Source organism: Trachemys scripta, chromosome 3 (genome assembly GCF_013100865.1).
Source record: "Trachemys scripta elegans isolate TJP31775 chromosome 3, CAS_Tse_1.0, whole genome shotgun sequence".
Lineage (NCBI taxonomy): Eukaryota > Metazoa > Chordata > Testudines > Emydidae > Trachemys > Trachemys scripta.
Window position 1 is genome coordinate 125,906,515 of NC_048300.1, and position 15,989 is coordinate 125,922,503.

General features: G+C 39.1%; 1 protein-coding gene across 2 annotated transcripts in view; it reads left to right on the forward strand.

The window, feature by feature from the left end:
• Positions 1 to 15,989, forward strand: part of HACE1 (HECT domain and ankyrin repeat containing E3 ubiquitin protein ligase 1) — a 91,525-nt gene that overhangs the window by 6,920 nt on the left and 68,616 nt on the right. For both annotated transcript variants that reach the window (XM_034765970.1, XM_034765971.1), the window contains exons 4-9: positions 3,229 to 3,333; positions 6,545 to 6,620; positions 7,522 to 7,653; positions 9,460 to 9,542; positions 12,406 to 12,502; positions 15,622 to 15,723. In XM_034765970.1, the coding sequence (XP_034621861.1) occupies positions 3,229 to 3,333; positions 6,545 to 6,620; positions 7,522 to 7,653; positions 9,460 to 9,542; positions 12,406 to 12,502; positions 15,622 to 15,723 (595 nt within the window). The remainder of the gene's footprint in view (positions 1 to 3,228; positions 3,334 to 6,544; positions 6,621 to 7,521; positions 7,654 to 9,459; positions 9,543 to 12,405; positions 12,503 to 15,621; positions 15,724 to 15,989) is intronic.

A 15,989-nucleotide genomic window follows, 5' to 3' on the forward strand; every position in this document is an offset into this window, starting at 1 on the left:
TCTAACAAGCTTGTGTATAGGAAACATTAACTACTGATGGTTGCTTTTTCATCCTTTTTTAAATAAGACTGCTGTGGGAGGAATACAGCCTGTTTACGGTGTATGTTAGTTAAAGAGTTACCTCTGCCATTGCTAGCTGCCTGAGCTTTGCTATTCCAGACTTGCTTTCTCCCTCTCTAGTAAACAGTTTTGCTTTTTTTTTGGAAGCATTCAGTCATTTTGTATCATGGTAATGACATCAAGGAAGTGGGAAGTACTCCACTACTGATTAGGTGCTTTGCTGTCATGTAGTACCTGTATGGTGGGCATGTACTTCTCTGTTCAGTTACGAGCAGACAGGGAAGAATTTGAGGCTGTGTACTGAATATTTCTAATGCTTTTAGATCCTGGCTGAAGTCCTTGCCTGTAAATATGAAACAGGTGATGTCAAATTATTTTGAATCTGTCAGGTAGTAAAAATAGGCTTGTCCCCTGACCACCCCCTCCTGGGACCCCCCCCCCCCCCCCCCCCCCCCCACCCCCCCCCCCCCCCCCCCCCCCCCCCCCGCCCCGCTCCTTGTCTCCTAACCACCCCCTCCCGGGACCACCCACCCCTATCCGCCCCTCGGGACTCCCCCTCCAAGCGCCCCTGTCCCCTGACTGCCCCGACCCCTATCCACACTCCCGGCCCCTGACAGGCCCCCTGGGACTCCCACGCCTATTCAACCACCCCTCTTCCCCATCCCCTTACCATGCCACTCAGAGCATCAGGACTGGCAGCCTTAAGGGAGGGAGGATAGCTTAGTGGTTTGAGCATTAGCCTGCTAAACCCAGAGTTGTGAGTTCAATCCTTGAGGGGGCCATTTAGAGATCTGGGGCAAAAATCTGTCTGGGGATTGGTCCTGCTTTGAGCAGGGGGTTGGACTAAATGACCTCCTGAGGTCCCTTCCAACCCAGATATTCTGTGATTCTATAAGTAGTACACAGTAAGTAGGTTTCAGAGTAGCAGCCGTGTTAGTCTGTATCTGCAAAAAGAACAGGAGTACTTGTGGCACCTTAGAGACTAACAAATTTATTAGAGCATAAGCTTTCGTGGGCTACAGCCCACTTCTTCGGATGCATAGAATGGAACATATATTGAGGAGATATATATATACACACATGCAGAGAGCATGAACAGGTGGGAGTATTCAATGAATCTATCTCCCCTTGTAAGTATTCTCACACTTCTTATCAACCTGTCTGTACTGGGCTATCTTGATTATCACTTCAAAAGTTTTTTTTTCCACTTACTTAATTGGCCTCTCAGAGTTGGTATGAGAACTCCCACCTGTTCATGCTCTCTGTATGTGTGTATATATATGTTCACTTCTATGCATCCGAAGAAGTGGGCTGTAGCCCACGAAAGCTTATGCTCTAATAAATTTGTTAGTCTCTAAGGTGCCACAAGTACTCCTGTTCTTTTTACAGTAAGTAGCACATTCCTATGGGGAGCAATTTAATACACTACACTCAGCCCGCTGATGGTCTGGAGTTCTCAAAATATGTTCTCGCACCCCTTATCAAAAATTACATTACAATTAGCTTAAAAACTTAAACTTTGTATATTACAGTAATCGTTAAAAATGTATAATGTTAATAAATACATAGGTTTGATGAAACAAAGTAGTTGTACTTATGTGCCTGTGCTTAATTTGTGTTTTTGATGATTTACCTTCTAAAAAAAATCTTGCATGTCTCACACCCTCCAGAAAGGGCATCTCACACCCCCAGGGGGTGCGTGCACCCCAGGTTAAGAACCACTGCACTAAACTGATAAGATCTGCATTTTAATTTAATTTTAAATGAAGCTTCTTAAACATTTTAAAAACCTTGTTTACTTTACGTACAACAATAGTTTAGGTATATAATATTGACTTATAGAAAGAGACCTTCTAAAAATGTTAGTGTATTACTGGCACGCAAAACCTTAAATTAGAGTGAATAAATGAAGACTTGGCACACCACTTCTGAAAGGTTGCTGATCCCTGCTCTAAAGTTTTATATTGTTTTATTTTTGAATGCAGTTATTTTTTGTACATACTTCTACATTTGTAAGTTAAACTTTCATTATAAAGAGATTGCACTACAGTACTTGTATTAGGTGAATTGAAATATACTGTTTCTTTTGTTTTTTACAGTTCAAATATTTGTAAGCAAAAATAAATATGAAGTGAGCACTGTACACTTTGTATTCGGTGTTGTAATTAAAATCAATATATTTGAAAATTTAAAAAACATCATAAATATTTAAATGGTATTCTATTGTTTAACAGTGCGATTAATTGAGAATTTTTTTTAAATCACGCGATTAATCGCGATTAATTTTTTTAATCGCTTGACAGCCCTAATAATGACCAATTAAATTGCAAACAGAAAATAAAGAGAAAGCAGTTATGTAACAAAACTAATGGCAGACTCAGGTATTTGGATGAATCCTGTAACCCTCAGTCTTTATTTTTTCTTTTTGCTGTGCTTACATTTGAGTATCTACCTTCCTTCTGAAAACTAAACCTTTTTAACATCTTTTTTTTAAACAAGTAATGTTGTAATTAAAGTGTGTTAGAGGTTTGATGGCCAGTCCAATGCTGCAAAAGGACAAATTGGTTGAGGGAAACATAAACATAATGCCATGGGTGGGCAAATCCTATATCTTTGAGGTTTCCTTGCACCTGCTTCTGCGATTTGGTCTTGAGTCCATTAAACTAAGATTAGTAAGTCTTTCCCTGTAATGTTAACCAAATATTCTATAATCAGTTTTCACTCCAGTGGAGTGTCCTTTTTTTTTTTTTTTTTAAGCTTTCAAGTTGTAAAAACCTTAGTGACATTAGAGCCAAATTTTGTGCTGACTTCAACCTATGGAAGTTAATGAAGTTGCATGATAGTGTAAGTCAGTGTAGAATGATGCTTAAAGATGCTCACTGTGGTTTTATCATTAAAAAGCAACAGAGTCCAGTGGTACCTTTAAGGCTAACAGATGTATTGGAGCATAAGCTTTCATGGGTGAATGCCCACTTCGTCGGATGAAGTGGGCATTCACCCACGAAAGCTTATGCTCCAATACATCTGTTAGCCTTAAAGGTGCCACAGGACTCTCTGTTGTTTTTTACAGATCCAGACTAACACAGCTACCCCTCTGATATTTATCATTAAAGTTTCACTTTACTGATTTTGCCATTTCCTTTCTTTCTTTCCATACCTCCATCCAAGCTGTGGATCAGTTGAATGTCTAGTTCTGCTGTTAAAAAAGGGAGCAAATCCTAACTACCAAGATATTTCGGGATGTACACCCCTTCATTTGGCAGCTAGAAATGGGTAAGAAAACTTTTACCTTCTCAAAGTATGCTGATTTTGCTTAACACAGATTATAGACCTGTTTTAAGAATGTTTTATAATTTTGGTTTGCATACTGGTTAAATTATGTATTTTGCACTTTTGAAAGTACAAGTAAAACCACAGAAATGTGTACCATGAATTTGTAGGATATTTATTTTTTTAATTTTAGAATATTGATCTATCTAAATACAACCAAGCAATAAACATAAATTTCTATGACTATTTAAGCATTTTTGTTAATTATCAGTTTGATAGTTGGAGAGATTTTATTTAGTGGCTAATAATAATAAAACTCTTATTGCAATATTGTAATTGTATGTAATTCAACACATGACAACGAACAAGGTAAATACATTAAAGGAGTAAAGCATGGATCTGGAAGATGAAGTTGAAGGGGTTTCACTGTTTGGATTGATATTTAGATATCAAGAAATTAACTGTGTTCCCTGAAGGAACATCTTCTGCAAGACCAAGAAGACTCAGGCCTTGTCTACACTACACAGTTTTGTCAACAAAACTGAGCTTTTGTTGAGTAAACAGTGTAGGTGTAAACACTGAAATGCTCCTCCCGCCGATGTAACTCCCCTGCTATGCTGACATAAGACAACCACCTCAACAAGAGGCTTAGTGTTATGTTGACATAGTTAGGGCGATGCATGTCTGTGCTGACGCTGCAGTCCTTATGTTGGCTGTTGGCTGTCACTCTTGGCTGCTGGAGGCATGAAATTGATAAGAAGCAGGTTTCTGGCTCCTGAGCCCTGCTGCTTCCCGGTCTCCGCTCCAAGCTGGGCTGCCACCTGGGTTCCACACTGGGAACCCTGGAGCACAGTAGCTGACTGGACTCTGAGTGTGGATCTTCTGCGCCCCCAACCCTCCACTCCCCCCCCACTCCTGGCATGTTTGGCCTGGCTCTGTCTCCCACACTGCCCCTCTTCAGTCGGTGGAAGTGCTCCTGGTGAGGATGTGCACCACTGACAGAAGTAGGGTAGTGTGGACATTAGCCACCACAGTAACTAATGCAGTGGCTATAAGTTGACCTAACATAGGTCGACTTACCTGATTAGTGTAGACATGTCCTACTAATGCCATACATGTAATATTAGGCTAAGAGGGCTTGGCCTACCTGTGCTCCTTCTTATCTGGTAGTGGATTTCTCTAGCCATCCTGCTGATGGCTGGTTAAGTGTGGGGTTTTTTGGGCATCTTGAGAATAACACCACTTAAGAGCTCTGACTCGCTGCCTCCCATCCGACCCTTTTCTCTGTGTACATGCATGTCTGTTGCTTCTTCACTCTCCACTTTTCTTGTCGTGTGACTGGCAGAAACCCTCTTCAAGGGCCTGGGAAAGAATATACTTATAAGTTCTCTAGGGCAGCATATGTGAGTGATGTTATGCTAGTGCAGATGATGGGAAATGCAATTAACCATCAGCTGTGTCAAGTAAACAAAGTGAAATGAAAAAGAACTGAAAAGTATTTTCTTCATTATCTTAAGTCAGGGGTAGGCAACCTATGGCACACATGCCAAAGGCGGCATGCGAGCTGATTTTCAGTGGCACTCACACTCCCTGGGTCCTGGCCACTGGTCCGGAGGGCTCTGCATTTTAATTTAATTTTAAATGAAGCTTCTTAAACATTTTAAAATCCTTATTTACTTTACATACAACAATAGTTTAGTTATATATTAAAGACTTATAGAAAGAGACCTTCTAAAAACATTAAAATGTATTACTGGCATGCAAAACCTTAAATTAGAGTGAATAAATGAAGACTTGGCACACCACTTCTGAAAGGTTGCCGACCCCTGTCTTAAGTGATGGTTGTAATGGTAATAGTTACAGAATTTTCAGAAGGAAATCTGACTCTTCAAGTTGTCCCTTTAAAGGTAGGTGCAATATTAGCACTGATTCTAGGACTGTATTATTTTGTTAAAAGAACAGATTATTGCTGTCAACAATCACACTTGCTTGCACTAAAGCAAAAATCCACATGAAATTAACAAGACATGCCTATCACCCTGACCACGTTGCTCTTTGAAGCCTGGGGACGGAGATGGGCTTCATAGCTCAAGCTCCAGCCTGAGCTGGAACTTGAAAGCACTGTCCCTGCAGCTATTTGTAGTATGAGCCTGAATCTGTTGACCTGAGCTTGGACGCATGCTGTGTTGACATACCCAAGGGACTAAGTGGCTTGCATAAGGTAACACAGGTAAACTGTGGTGGAGCAGGGAACTTAGCCCAGGTATTCTGAGCATGATGTGCCAGTGGATCATCCTTCCTTCCATATAGAGTAAAAGCTGTTTTATCCGGCACTTCACCAACTGGAAAGCTCTATAAATGGGCATTTCTGATCTTCATTGAAAGTCTGGTTTATAGTCCGGTTGGCACAGGGACAGCAGGGTTTGGGGCATGGGAGGTGGTGCGGGGCGCGGGACAGGGTGTGGAGTGCTGGATTGAGGACTGCTCACCTCGGTCAGGTCCTAGGCGGAGGCGTGGCAGGCAGCTCTGTGCGCTGCATCTGGCCACAGGCACTGCCCCCACAGCTCCCATTGGCCGCTGTTCCTGGCTTATGGGAGCTGCAAAGGCAGTGCTCAGAGCAGGGGCAGCGCGCAGAGCCACCTGTTGTGCCTCCGCCTGGGAGCAGCCAGGACACGTCGCCGCTTGCAGGGAGCCACCCGAGGTGAGCAGCCCCTGGATCTGTCACCCTGGACCTCTTCCCATGCCCCAAGCCCCCTCCTGCACCCAAACTCCTTCTCAGAGCCTATGTCCCGCACCACCTCATGCACCCAAACTCCCTCCCTCTTAGTTAACCAGCATTTTTTTGCTTATTGGCACCCCCCATTCTACCAACATGCCGTATAAAACAGCGTTTACTATATTTTGAAATAATGTGTTAAAACAGGACACTTAAGTATTCTGATGTTTGTAACATAGAAACCTGTCTAATCAACCCACAGTTCTCCGTCTCCCTCCTATAAGCTAAAACTCTTGGCTGTATGTGTCTTCTATGGCATTGGTGAACATTTGCTTTTCTTTAAATATCAGTTAATGGTGTACTGTTATGAAGAAAACTTACATACTGCAGTTGATGCATGTGATGAATTAGTCTGAAAGGGGCATGGGGAAGATTTGTTTTCTGCAGACCCTTTTTCTTTTTTTATGACTGGAATTGCATATGTTCTTTCCTTTACAGACAGAAGAAATGTATGAGCAAGCTCTTAGAATATAGTGCAGATGTCAACATTTGTAATAATGAAGGTCTGACTGCAGTAAGTGCTATCCATTTTAGTTACTGAAGTGATTTTCTTGAAATTAATAAACCAGTGATATGCTAACTTTACTGAAAATGCTTATAGCTTGTGCCTGCTAAGTGTTTGACTAGCTCTGCAATCATTAAAACTGGAAGGGTCCCTGTTAATATATAATTGTAAAGTATTGTGGAACTGTTAATTTAGTGACAAAATTGATCAAAATATTTCTAAAACAGTAAAATCTTTGGTTCAAATAAAACACTTTCAGAGATGCAACTTTATATGCTCAGGGTTAATTTTTTCTTTTTTCCACCTCCTTCCTCAGTGACCAGGCAACATAACAAATTTTCATTTTTATACAGAATTTTAACTTTTTTCCATTCCTCTGTGCTGGTATTGTAACAAACTGCTTTGACTTGAAATTAAGGAGGGTAAAGTTGTGGAACCACATGGTATTATATTTGCAACTGCTAGTTTTGCTGGCCTGAACAATGAATGCGGATTTCTGATATCAAGGCAGAGGGCTCCTCCCTCAAACATTCTTGATTGTCTTAGCTGGCACCAATCCCCCTCTCCTTGTGCACCTCATGAGTGTCAAGAATCTAAATTTAACTCTGTCCTCTGGTTGTAGCTCCTATCAGTAGGATATTCAGGCAGTCTACTGGTTATGTTCCTCAGCAGGTACAGTGTTTGAGGCTCCTTTCTTAAACGCATTCTTGTAATTACTCGTGATCAAAGGGAGCTGCTGTGATTTCAGGCACAGATTTAGACTTCTAGATGCATATTTAGGCAGCTAATTCTAGGATCCTATTTATGAAAATCTTGGCCACAGAGCCTTAGGTTTTGTACACTTGTGTTTATGAAATATATGTACGTATTGACTAATAAGAATATTAGTAATTTGATTTTTTTTACTTAGATTCACTGGCTTGCTGTCAACGGGCGAACAGAACTACTTCACGATCTTGTACAGCATGTCAATAACGTAGATGTTGAAGATGCAATGGGACAGACAGCACTACACGTGGCTTGCCAAAACGGTCACAAGACTGTAAGTTCATAAAACTCATTTGAACGGACGGTAATTGTTAAAAACTTGGTAATACTTGTCTCAATTTTTTTTTTAATTGAAACTTTGGCTAGTCATACACCTTTATAAAGGTTAAATGATTAGAATTATTCATATGACTATCTTAATACACCTCTACCCTGATATACCTGATATAATGCTGTCCTCGGGAGCCAAGAAATCTTACTGCGTTATAGGTGAAACCGCGTTATATCGAACTTGCTTTGATCCGCCGGAGTGCGCAGCCCCTCTCCCCCCCCGCCCCCCTCCGGAGCACTGCTTTACCGTGTTATATCAGAATTTGTATTATATTGGGCCACGTTATATCGGGGCAGAGGTGTTATTCTTAACTACATGTACTCGTATAGGAATAAGTGGTTTATTCTTGTGTGGGTGATCCTGCAGTCTCCTTTGAGAGTTTAAATAATTTAATGCGCATCCCACAGCTGTTCATACAGTTGATTAATCTATTATTGCATAGTTGATTGCAGATATTGGTGTAGTGTTTCATTTTCTTGAATATTTTTTCATGCATTACTCACTATAATGTGTAGTATTTTGTGCCATGTTTGTCAGAATGACTACATACAGAAAAGCGTATATGGCAGCTTGGTTACTTTTAATCCGATACAGTTAAGTGTTTATACTCCATCTTGGGGATTGATTTTGTATTAGGATTAAGTATATACAAGTAGAATAGATGTGTGCAGATTTGAACCTTTTTAAAAAAAAAAAAAAAGGATTTTAAGATCATATGGAACAGTGTGATCCTGTTATCCAGTGATACAGACCACTTTGAGTAAGAAATGGTCTCTAGACTGGTTTCAGAGTAGCAGCCGTGTTAGTCTGTATCCTCCAAAAGAACAGGAGTACTTGTGGCGCCTTAGAGACTAACAAATTTATTTGAGCATAAGCTTTCGTGGGCTACAGCCCACTTCATCAGATGCATGTAGTGGAAAATACAGTAGGAAGATAGATGTAGCGAGAGAGACCACCCCACCCACCCACGAAACAATGGGTGTTACCATCCACACTATAAGGAGAGTGATCAGTTAAGGTGAGCTATTATCAGCAGGAGAGAAAAAGAACTGTTTGTAATGGTAATGAAAATGGCCCATTTCCAGCAATTGACAAGGAGAAGTGAGGAACTGTAGGGAGGGAAAAATAAGCATGGGGAAATAGTTCCCAGCCCAATTCTCCATTTGACCACATTCAAAAAGTTACTCTGTGAACCACCAGAAAGGGCTCCTGATGGCAAGCTGTCAAGGGTAACAAGTTTCAAGACATCAGCTAGCAATCAGACTGATAATTATAGACACATTTACCTCATGTGGATGGGATAGAGTTAAGGTTGTTTAAGTACCTTAGCTCAGCATTTTCGTACTTTACAGTGTTTGTTTTTATTTAGAATTTCCTCTTAATATATTTTTCAAAACTACAATATTTTTTTACCTCAATTTACTGATAAATATTTAAACTTCAATATAAGCTTTTTGGGAGGATCTGATTTCACTGGTCTTACAGAATGGCCAAAGTCCTATAAAAGGTATTTTTATTAAAAAGCCAAGTCCTAGAAATAGAGACTAATGTAAAAGCTTTTCAGGGTGTAACTGTCATAATCCTTTTCCTAATGCTTAGGTACCTTGTTTTTGAGATGTATTACTGGAAATTAAATCTACTCATATAACTGAAGAGAGATGCATAAAACTAAACAGTTTCAAGCCAAGTGATATTTTTGTTAATTTCTTTCTAGTTTTAACACTACTTCTTTTTTCCTTTTCCCAAAAGACAGTGCAGTGTTTATTAGACAATGGTGCAGATATTAACAGGCCAAACGTGTCAGGAGCAACTCCACTCTATTTTGCTTGCAGGTATGCTATGTTTGAGTTCCAAATACTGTACAAAATGTAAAATTTTAATTTTTAAATACACAAAACTACACTAATTCAATGCATAGTAAAGAACCCAAATCAGGAAATATGAAAACTAAGAATGAGATTTAGTCTAAACTCTGCCTCTTGCTGGAATGCTGTATGGTATAGTATTTGAATATTTTGTCAACAGTTTTAGACCTGCACATGTATATAAGATTACATATCTGTTAATATTGCAGGCTAAGCACCTTTCTACCAGGGTATACCCTAATAAACTAATGAGTCATAATTTTAGATTTAAAATAAGGAAGCTGTTAAAATAACCAATATTTAACCAGCTTTGCATGCTGGGTCAATATTCTAGGTATACAATATATTCTTGGTATACAATTCTCAAACAACACTGTGGATAAAAAAATCAGTCAAAGGTACTAGTCTTCCAGGAAGGTTATATCCGTGGCAAGTTTAAGACTTCGTTGTAAGGCTAATTTTGTTCCAATTCTGTTTTTAAAACAGTTGTTTGTTTAAAAAAAATATTTGAGGGGGTTGCAATTTGAGCATGTGAAAAAGGCAGATTATAATGGAAATGGTTTGGAACCATTGCTGTAATGGATGCTAACCTATAATATGGTCAAATGCGCCTTTATAAATCATGCCCTGTTATAAACTAACCAACATAAAGTGAATCCGTTATCTAAACTACTTTGTCATAAAATACACACCCATGTCCTAAAGCAGGGGTGGGCAAACTTTTTGGGCCCAGGGCCACATCTGGGTGGGGAAATTGTATGCAGGACTGGGGCAGGGGTTGTAGTGCAGGAGGGCGTGCGGAGTGTGGGAGGGGGTGTGGTGTGCAGGAAGGGGCTCAGGGCAAGGGATTGGGACAGAGGAGGGGTGTGAGGTGTATGAGGGGACTCAGGGAAGAGGGTTGGGGTGCAGAGGGGTGTGGAGTGCAAGAGGGTGCTCAGGGCCGGGATGCAGGAGGGGTGTGGAGTGCAGAAGTCCAGATCTATTCCACCCCCAAAAGTCGTCTATTCATTGAACTTTTTGAAACTTTGCACTTCTAGAGAAAAGTAAGGGATTGACTCTGTGCACACAAATTTGCAGAGGGACAATAGAGTTGAGGTCTGTTGTTTGTTTTGTTTGTTAATAAGCAAACATTTTTCCTGTTAACAAGCATGTTACCTCTGGAGACCCAAATCCACAGTTTGAGAACAGCAAAACTAAGCATCTCTGATAGTGCTCCGTTTAGAGGATACTGAATAGATAGAAAGATTAACCTAAATAATTTATACAGAAGCCTGTGGAATCCCTAATCAATAAAAAAATCAGATTTAAAAAAAAATCATTGATTTTTGTCCACCCTGATTCTAATATTGTGTATATCCCCAATAAGACTGCTAAATATTTTCTATTTTTAAGGGCATACAGGGGTTAAGACTAATTATTTTCGGAATGAAATTCATTTAATACACTTAAAGCCACATTACTTGGGCTTTGTAGGAGATGTTTAAGGGCTGAACAAATCTAGGATTAGGGCATTGGAATGCAGCATAGAGCCTCTGTGGCTGGAGTAGTAATGGAAGCTCTCATGCAGGGTTTTAGGCCAGTTGGTTTTGAGTAGTAGTCAACCTAGTAATCCTCTCCTGTGCAGCTGCTTCATTTGCAGAGGGTAAAGATTGTCCTTGATTGCTGTAGAAGCCTTTGTGCCAGGTCTTCCTGGAGGGCTGAATTTCACCCATTCTGAATTAAAAACTACTGTAATTGATGGTATATGCCTAAAAATCGAGCATTTGTAAAGGCTAACACCAGTTTATAACATGCTATTATAGTATTCTGGTGACTATAGAAGCACTTATGTCTAATCTTTCCTTTCTCCTTTAAAATTTAATTGGAAAATTAATTTTCTTAAGTGCTGCCATATGGAATGTGTAGCATAATTACCGCTTTTTGGTCTTTAATGGGTCACCACTGGCTGCAACAATAAAGTAGCTGATTATATGTTACATAAAGTAGTTATACTGTTTCCTTGACCCAGAGCTTTGACAATGAGATGTATTAGACTTTGAAATAGTCTCCCAAGGGAAGTAGTAAAGCACATCACTCTGAATACTTTTATCTAGATTAGTCAAAGCACTAAAAACTTATTGTAAAAAAACCACACACATGCACCACATTATTGCACTGTCAGGATGATGTACTAGGTGACAGAATAGGTCTGTTTTGTCTTTCAAACTCCACTTATGCAAATATAGTATTTAACATTGATGTATTTGACTAAAGTTTTTTTTAATAACAGATAACTTCTGTTTTCTTACTCTTACAGTCTATTGTAAGAACATGGTTAGTTAGAGACAAATTATATAAGTGATTCTTTTATTTAAAATGTATTGGATGAAAGCTTACTAGGCATCTGGAAACAATCATATCTCATCTTCTCTAAGTACACTTTTCCAATGTAAAAGTAGCATTAAAAATGCTTATATTTTCCCTTGTGCTCTGTATTAAACTCAGGAACCATCAAATGGGCATAGAGTCTACTTCTGGTCAGAGTGTTCTTGCATGAATATGCAAAAAATTCCAACTCAGGCCAGTGCTTGTAATATACCTTTGCAGTAGGCTGGAGAACAGCCACTTAACAGTGTGTCAGAGGGACCAGAAGAGGGGTCATCTTCCATGCTGGGCTTCTACTTATGGATTTCTGTAATGTAACTTTATGCATTTGGTCCCTAGTTTGTATTGATTTGGGAATCAAAGTTTGTGAGGAACACCTATTGCACTGTTAGCTATTTAATGTAGACATATGTACCACTCATGGGCTAAATACTTTTTGGTAAACCTTCTCCTGTGTTTCATGTAGCCATGGTCAAAGAGACACCGCACAAATCCTTTTGATGAGAGGAGCCAAATACTTACCAGACAAAAATGGAGTTACACCACTGGATCTCTGTGTGCAGGTATAAATTTGCTTTACATTAACCAGTGTTTTGTGTAAAATTGATATGAAATGACTTTTTTTTTCTCCTTCTTTGTTTCTGCTGTCTGAAAACAATGACTTCATCCCTAGAGGTCAGAGACCTCTTTTGAGGAGTTTCAGGGAAGCAGCTTCACCTGACTCTTTGGTTTGACTTCTTGAATTAGTTCAGAATAGCAAACATATGCAGTTTTTTGTCTATTAATTCCATTAGAAAATATTTTATTCTTCTTCTCCTGAGTAATTAGGAAGAATGTATATTCTTGCTACTCTCCAGATCAACCAAGATTACCTTCTTATTAGGGTAGGCATATAGAAGATTGATGCTTCTGTCACAAAATGGCTGCTCACAAGATTAGGGTCTTAAAAGAAGTAAACAGACAGCCATTCACTTAGTCTCTTCTTAAAGGCCACATTTATTCAGACCATAATTACATCATCTTGGGGTAACAAATTCTTTTTTAGGTGTTCATGTGCAAACTGCTAAAACAGCTAAGAGCCAAAGGCCTGTATGTAGGAGTAACTTATTACTTCAGATGTTAACTTTTTCAAGGAGATCAAGAAGATTTTGCTGCTGAGCCTTCAGTTTTTCAAAGGTATTGCGATCTCTACATCCAGGCTTCTATTTTAAAAAGGATGAGGATGTTATGACTTCCTGTGCCTACACATTTTCAGCTGGCGTGCAAAACAAAATCTAGTTTTGTCAGACGTCTACGAGGTTTTATAGAATGTAAGTAGATTAGTGAGTATCTTGTAACTCCAGTGACCTGTTTCTTTTTTGTTTGGCAAGACAAAGGGTCAAGATTTAGGATATTAAATACACTATTTCCAAGTCATCTTTAAAAGTTAGGAAAGGTCTCTTAGGCAGCAATTCTACTATTCATGCTTCTGGAATCTTTTAAAAAGATGATTCTGAAAGATTTATTTAATAGATTAATCTGTAAAATGTCTTGCTCAATTCACAACACTTTCAGCATCACCTTTGTATCTAATAAGTTTAAGGGTTTTAATTACTATCACTTTGGGCATAGTTCCCTCAGCTCCAGTACACTGCTTTCCCTCAGTCTACATCTTTGCTAGCATTTCTTTTGGTTCTACAAAAACCTTAGGGAGTGTAACATACCTTTAATATAATTCCAAACCAGGCTTAACCTGTAAAGTGTCTTTTAGTTTATCAATCATGAGATCAAACTGGAAGAACTCATGTAACACCATTTAGCATGTGCAAGATTCTCTGTAAGTGGAAAATTTTGACATTAATTAGAAAAATTAAACAAATAGCTGGTTTGTTTCCAGCACAGTAGGTAGAATCTACACAGTGTAAGTTAGGAAATGAGTAAATGATACATTGATATCCTAGAGATAGGAAAGAGTATTAAGGATGTTGCTGCCTCTAGGACAGTACTAAATAGAACATCTAGAGGCTTTAAGATGCTTTATAAGAACGACCATGGCCCATCTAGTCTGGTATCCTGTCTTATGACAGTGGCAAAGGCCAGACACTTCAGAGAGAAGTGAACAGAACAATTATTGAATGATCCGTCCCCTGTCATCCAGTCCCAGCATTTGGCCATCAGAGGCTTCAGGACACCTAGAGTCTGGGTTGCATCCCTGACCGTTTTGGCTAATAGCGACCTATCCTCCATGAACTTATCCAATTCTTTTTTTAACTCGCTTATACTTTATATCCTTTTAAATACCACACTAGGTCATCCTTAGCATGTGCCTTTCCTATATAGTTATCAAAACTATATTTCCTAACCACTACTGATTTTATATTGCTCACTCCTAATAGTTCTTCATTGGTAGCTCAATTCATTTGTGATGAGACGGGAGTGCTTACTGCTCCTTTGGTGCATGTAATTTTGACTATATCATTCTTCTCACTCTCTTCCCCCTGCCCCTAGTCTGAGAAACCAGATTGCAGAACTGAGACTTGTTTTAGACTCTTATAACAGTCAGCCAGTTAATCTCTGCTGGGATTGTGTTCTGTGCTGAGTGAGCAGTGAAAGAAATGCAAACTGGGGATTCCTCTAATATGTATAGCTTCTTATTTTGCATATTTTCTTCATCAGCCAGCATATTCTGGCATGACTCTAGTGTGATACCTGAAGTACTGTCCTCCGTGGACTGACAGGAACTTGGGGTGTGTTTATGCAAGTGCTCAGTTCTGGGGGGATTACACTTGGCTGACTTCTAAAGTGTCATTTACTGGTGCTTAAAGGAGTCCTGTCTAGTGAGCTTTGTCTGTAAAGATGTTTGTGACACAGGACCTTGAAGACGGTGCTGGTGTGAAACTGTTGAGGAAACTGAGGGTTATGGTGACCTATATTAATATTATTATACTTTTAAATATAATTGAAGCATAAGTGCTGTTGACTGGTAGGGAAATCCAAAAAGTCATCTAGGGTAGATTTCCTGAAACAAAATTAGAGATGTGATACAATTCAGAACTCCAGATTTTGGGAAGTTCATTTCTAAACCTGGTGTCTTGGGCACATATCTAGTTATAATACTTCAATTTTTTTTCTTGTTCATTTTAATTTAAAAAGTTATACATTGTTTATGGGATTATCCTATTGCCAGGATCTATAAAATAAAAAAAGTGTCCAAAGAGCTTGTGGATTGGGAACCTTTAGCTAAGGCATCTTAACCTTGTTTTGGGGAATTAGTTTTCTGGGTGCAACAAGCTAGATACTCACCAAATGCGAAAGCAGGAGCTAATTCCATTATGATTTTGTATAAATCTATTGTTTTCAGCATTCTTCTTAATTATCAGTTAAAATGGCTGCTGGAATGTAAAGTTATTGTAGTTTCTCAAGGATTAAATTGATTACTTTGAGAAGAGAAACTGAGATTACTAATGATTGACACATGAATGTTCATTTATCTGTATTAACAAAGAATCCACTCAGTACCTAAAGTCCACTTTTTATTTAACTTTCAAATCTTTACTTTGAGATTAGGACTTTAAGAGTCTTTTGCATTTGCTCTTTAGTATCGGTCCCTGAGGATGGGTTGCCTGGCTGTTAATGTAAATATAGCACTTGTTTTTAAAATTGTTTTATAATAGTTGCTTGCTTTAAAAATGTTGTCTTACAGGGTGGGTATGGAGAGACTTGTGAAATTTTAATACAACATCATCCTAGACTCTTCCAGGCAATTATTCAAATGACACAGAATGAAGAGCTACGGGAAAACATGGTAATACATATTTTCTGTGCTGTGTCTACGTGCGTGTGTCTGTGTCTGTGTCTGTGTGTGTGTGTCTCTCTCTCCAAGTCCCCTAAGGCCTTGTTCCCTCTGTCTACTTCTGTATCTTTCCCTACAATTTAAACATCTCAAACTTGATGTTTAAACCCAAATTCAGTGAAGTTGAACCCCACATTGTCACATTACAATGTGTCCTTAAACCTGAAATTTTTGTTTGTTTGTTTTACATGCAGCACCTCAATGACAACTGGAGACTT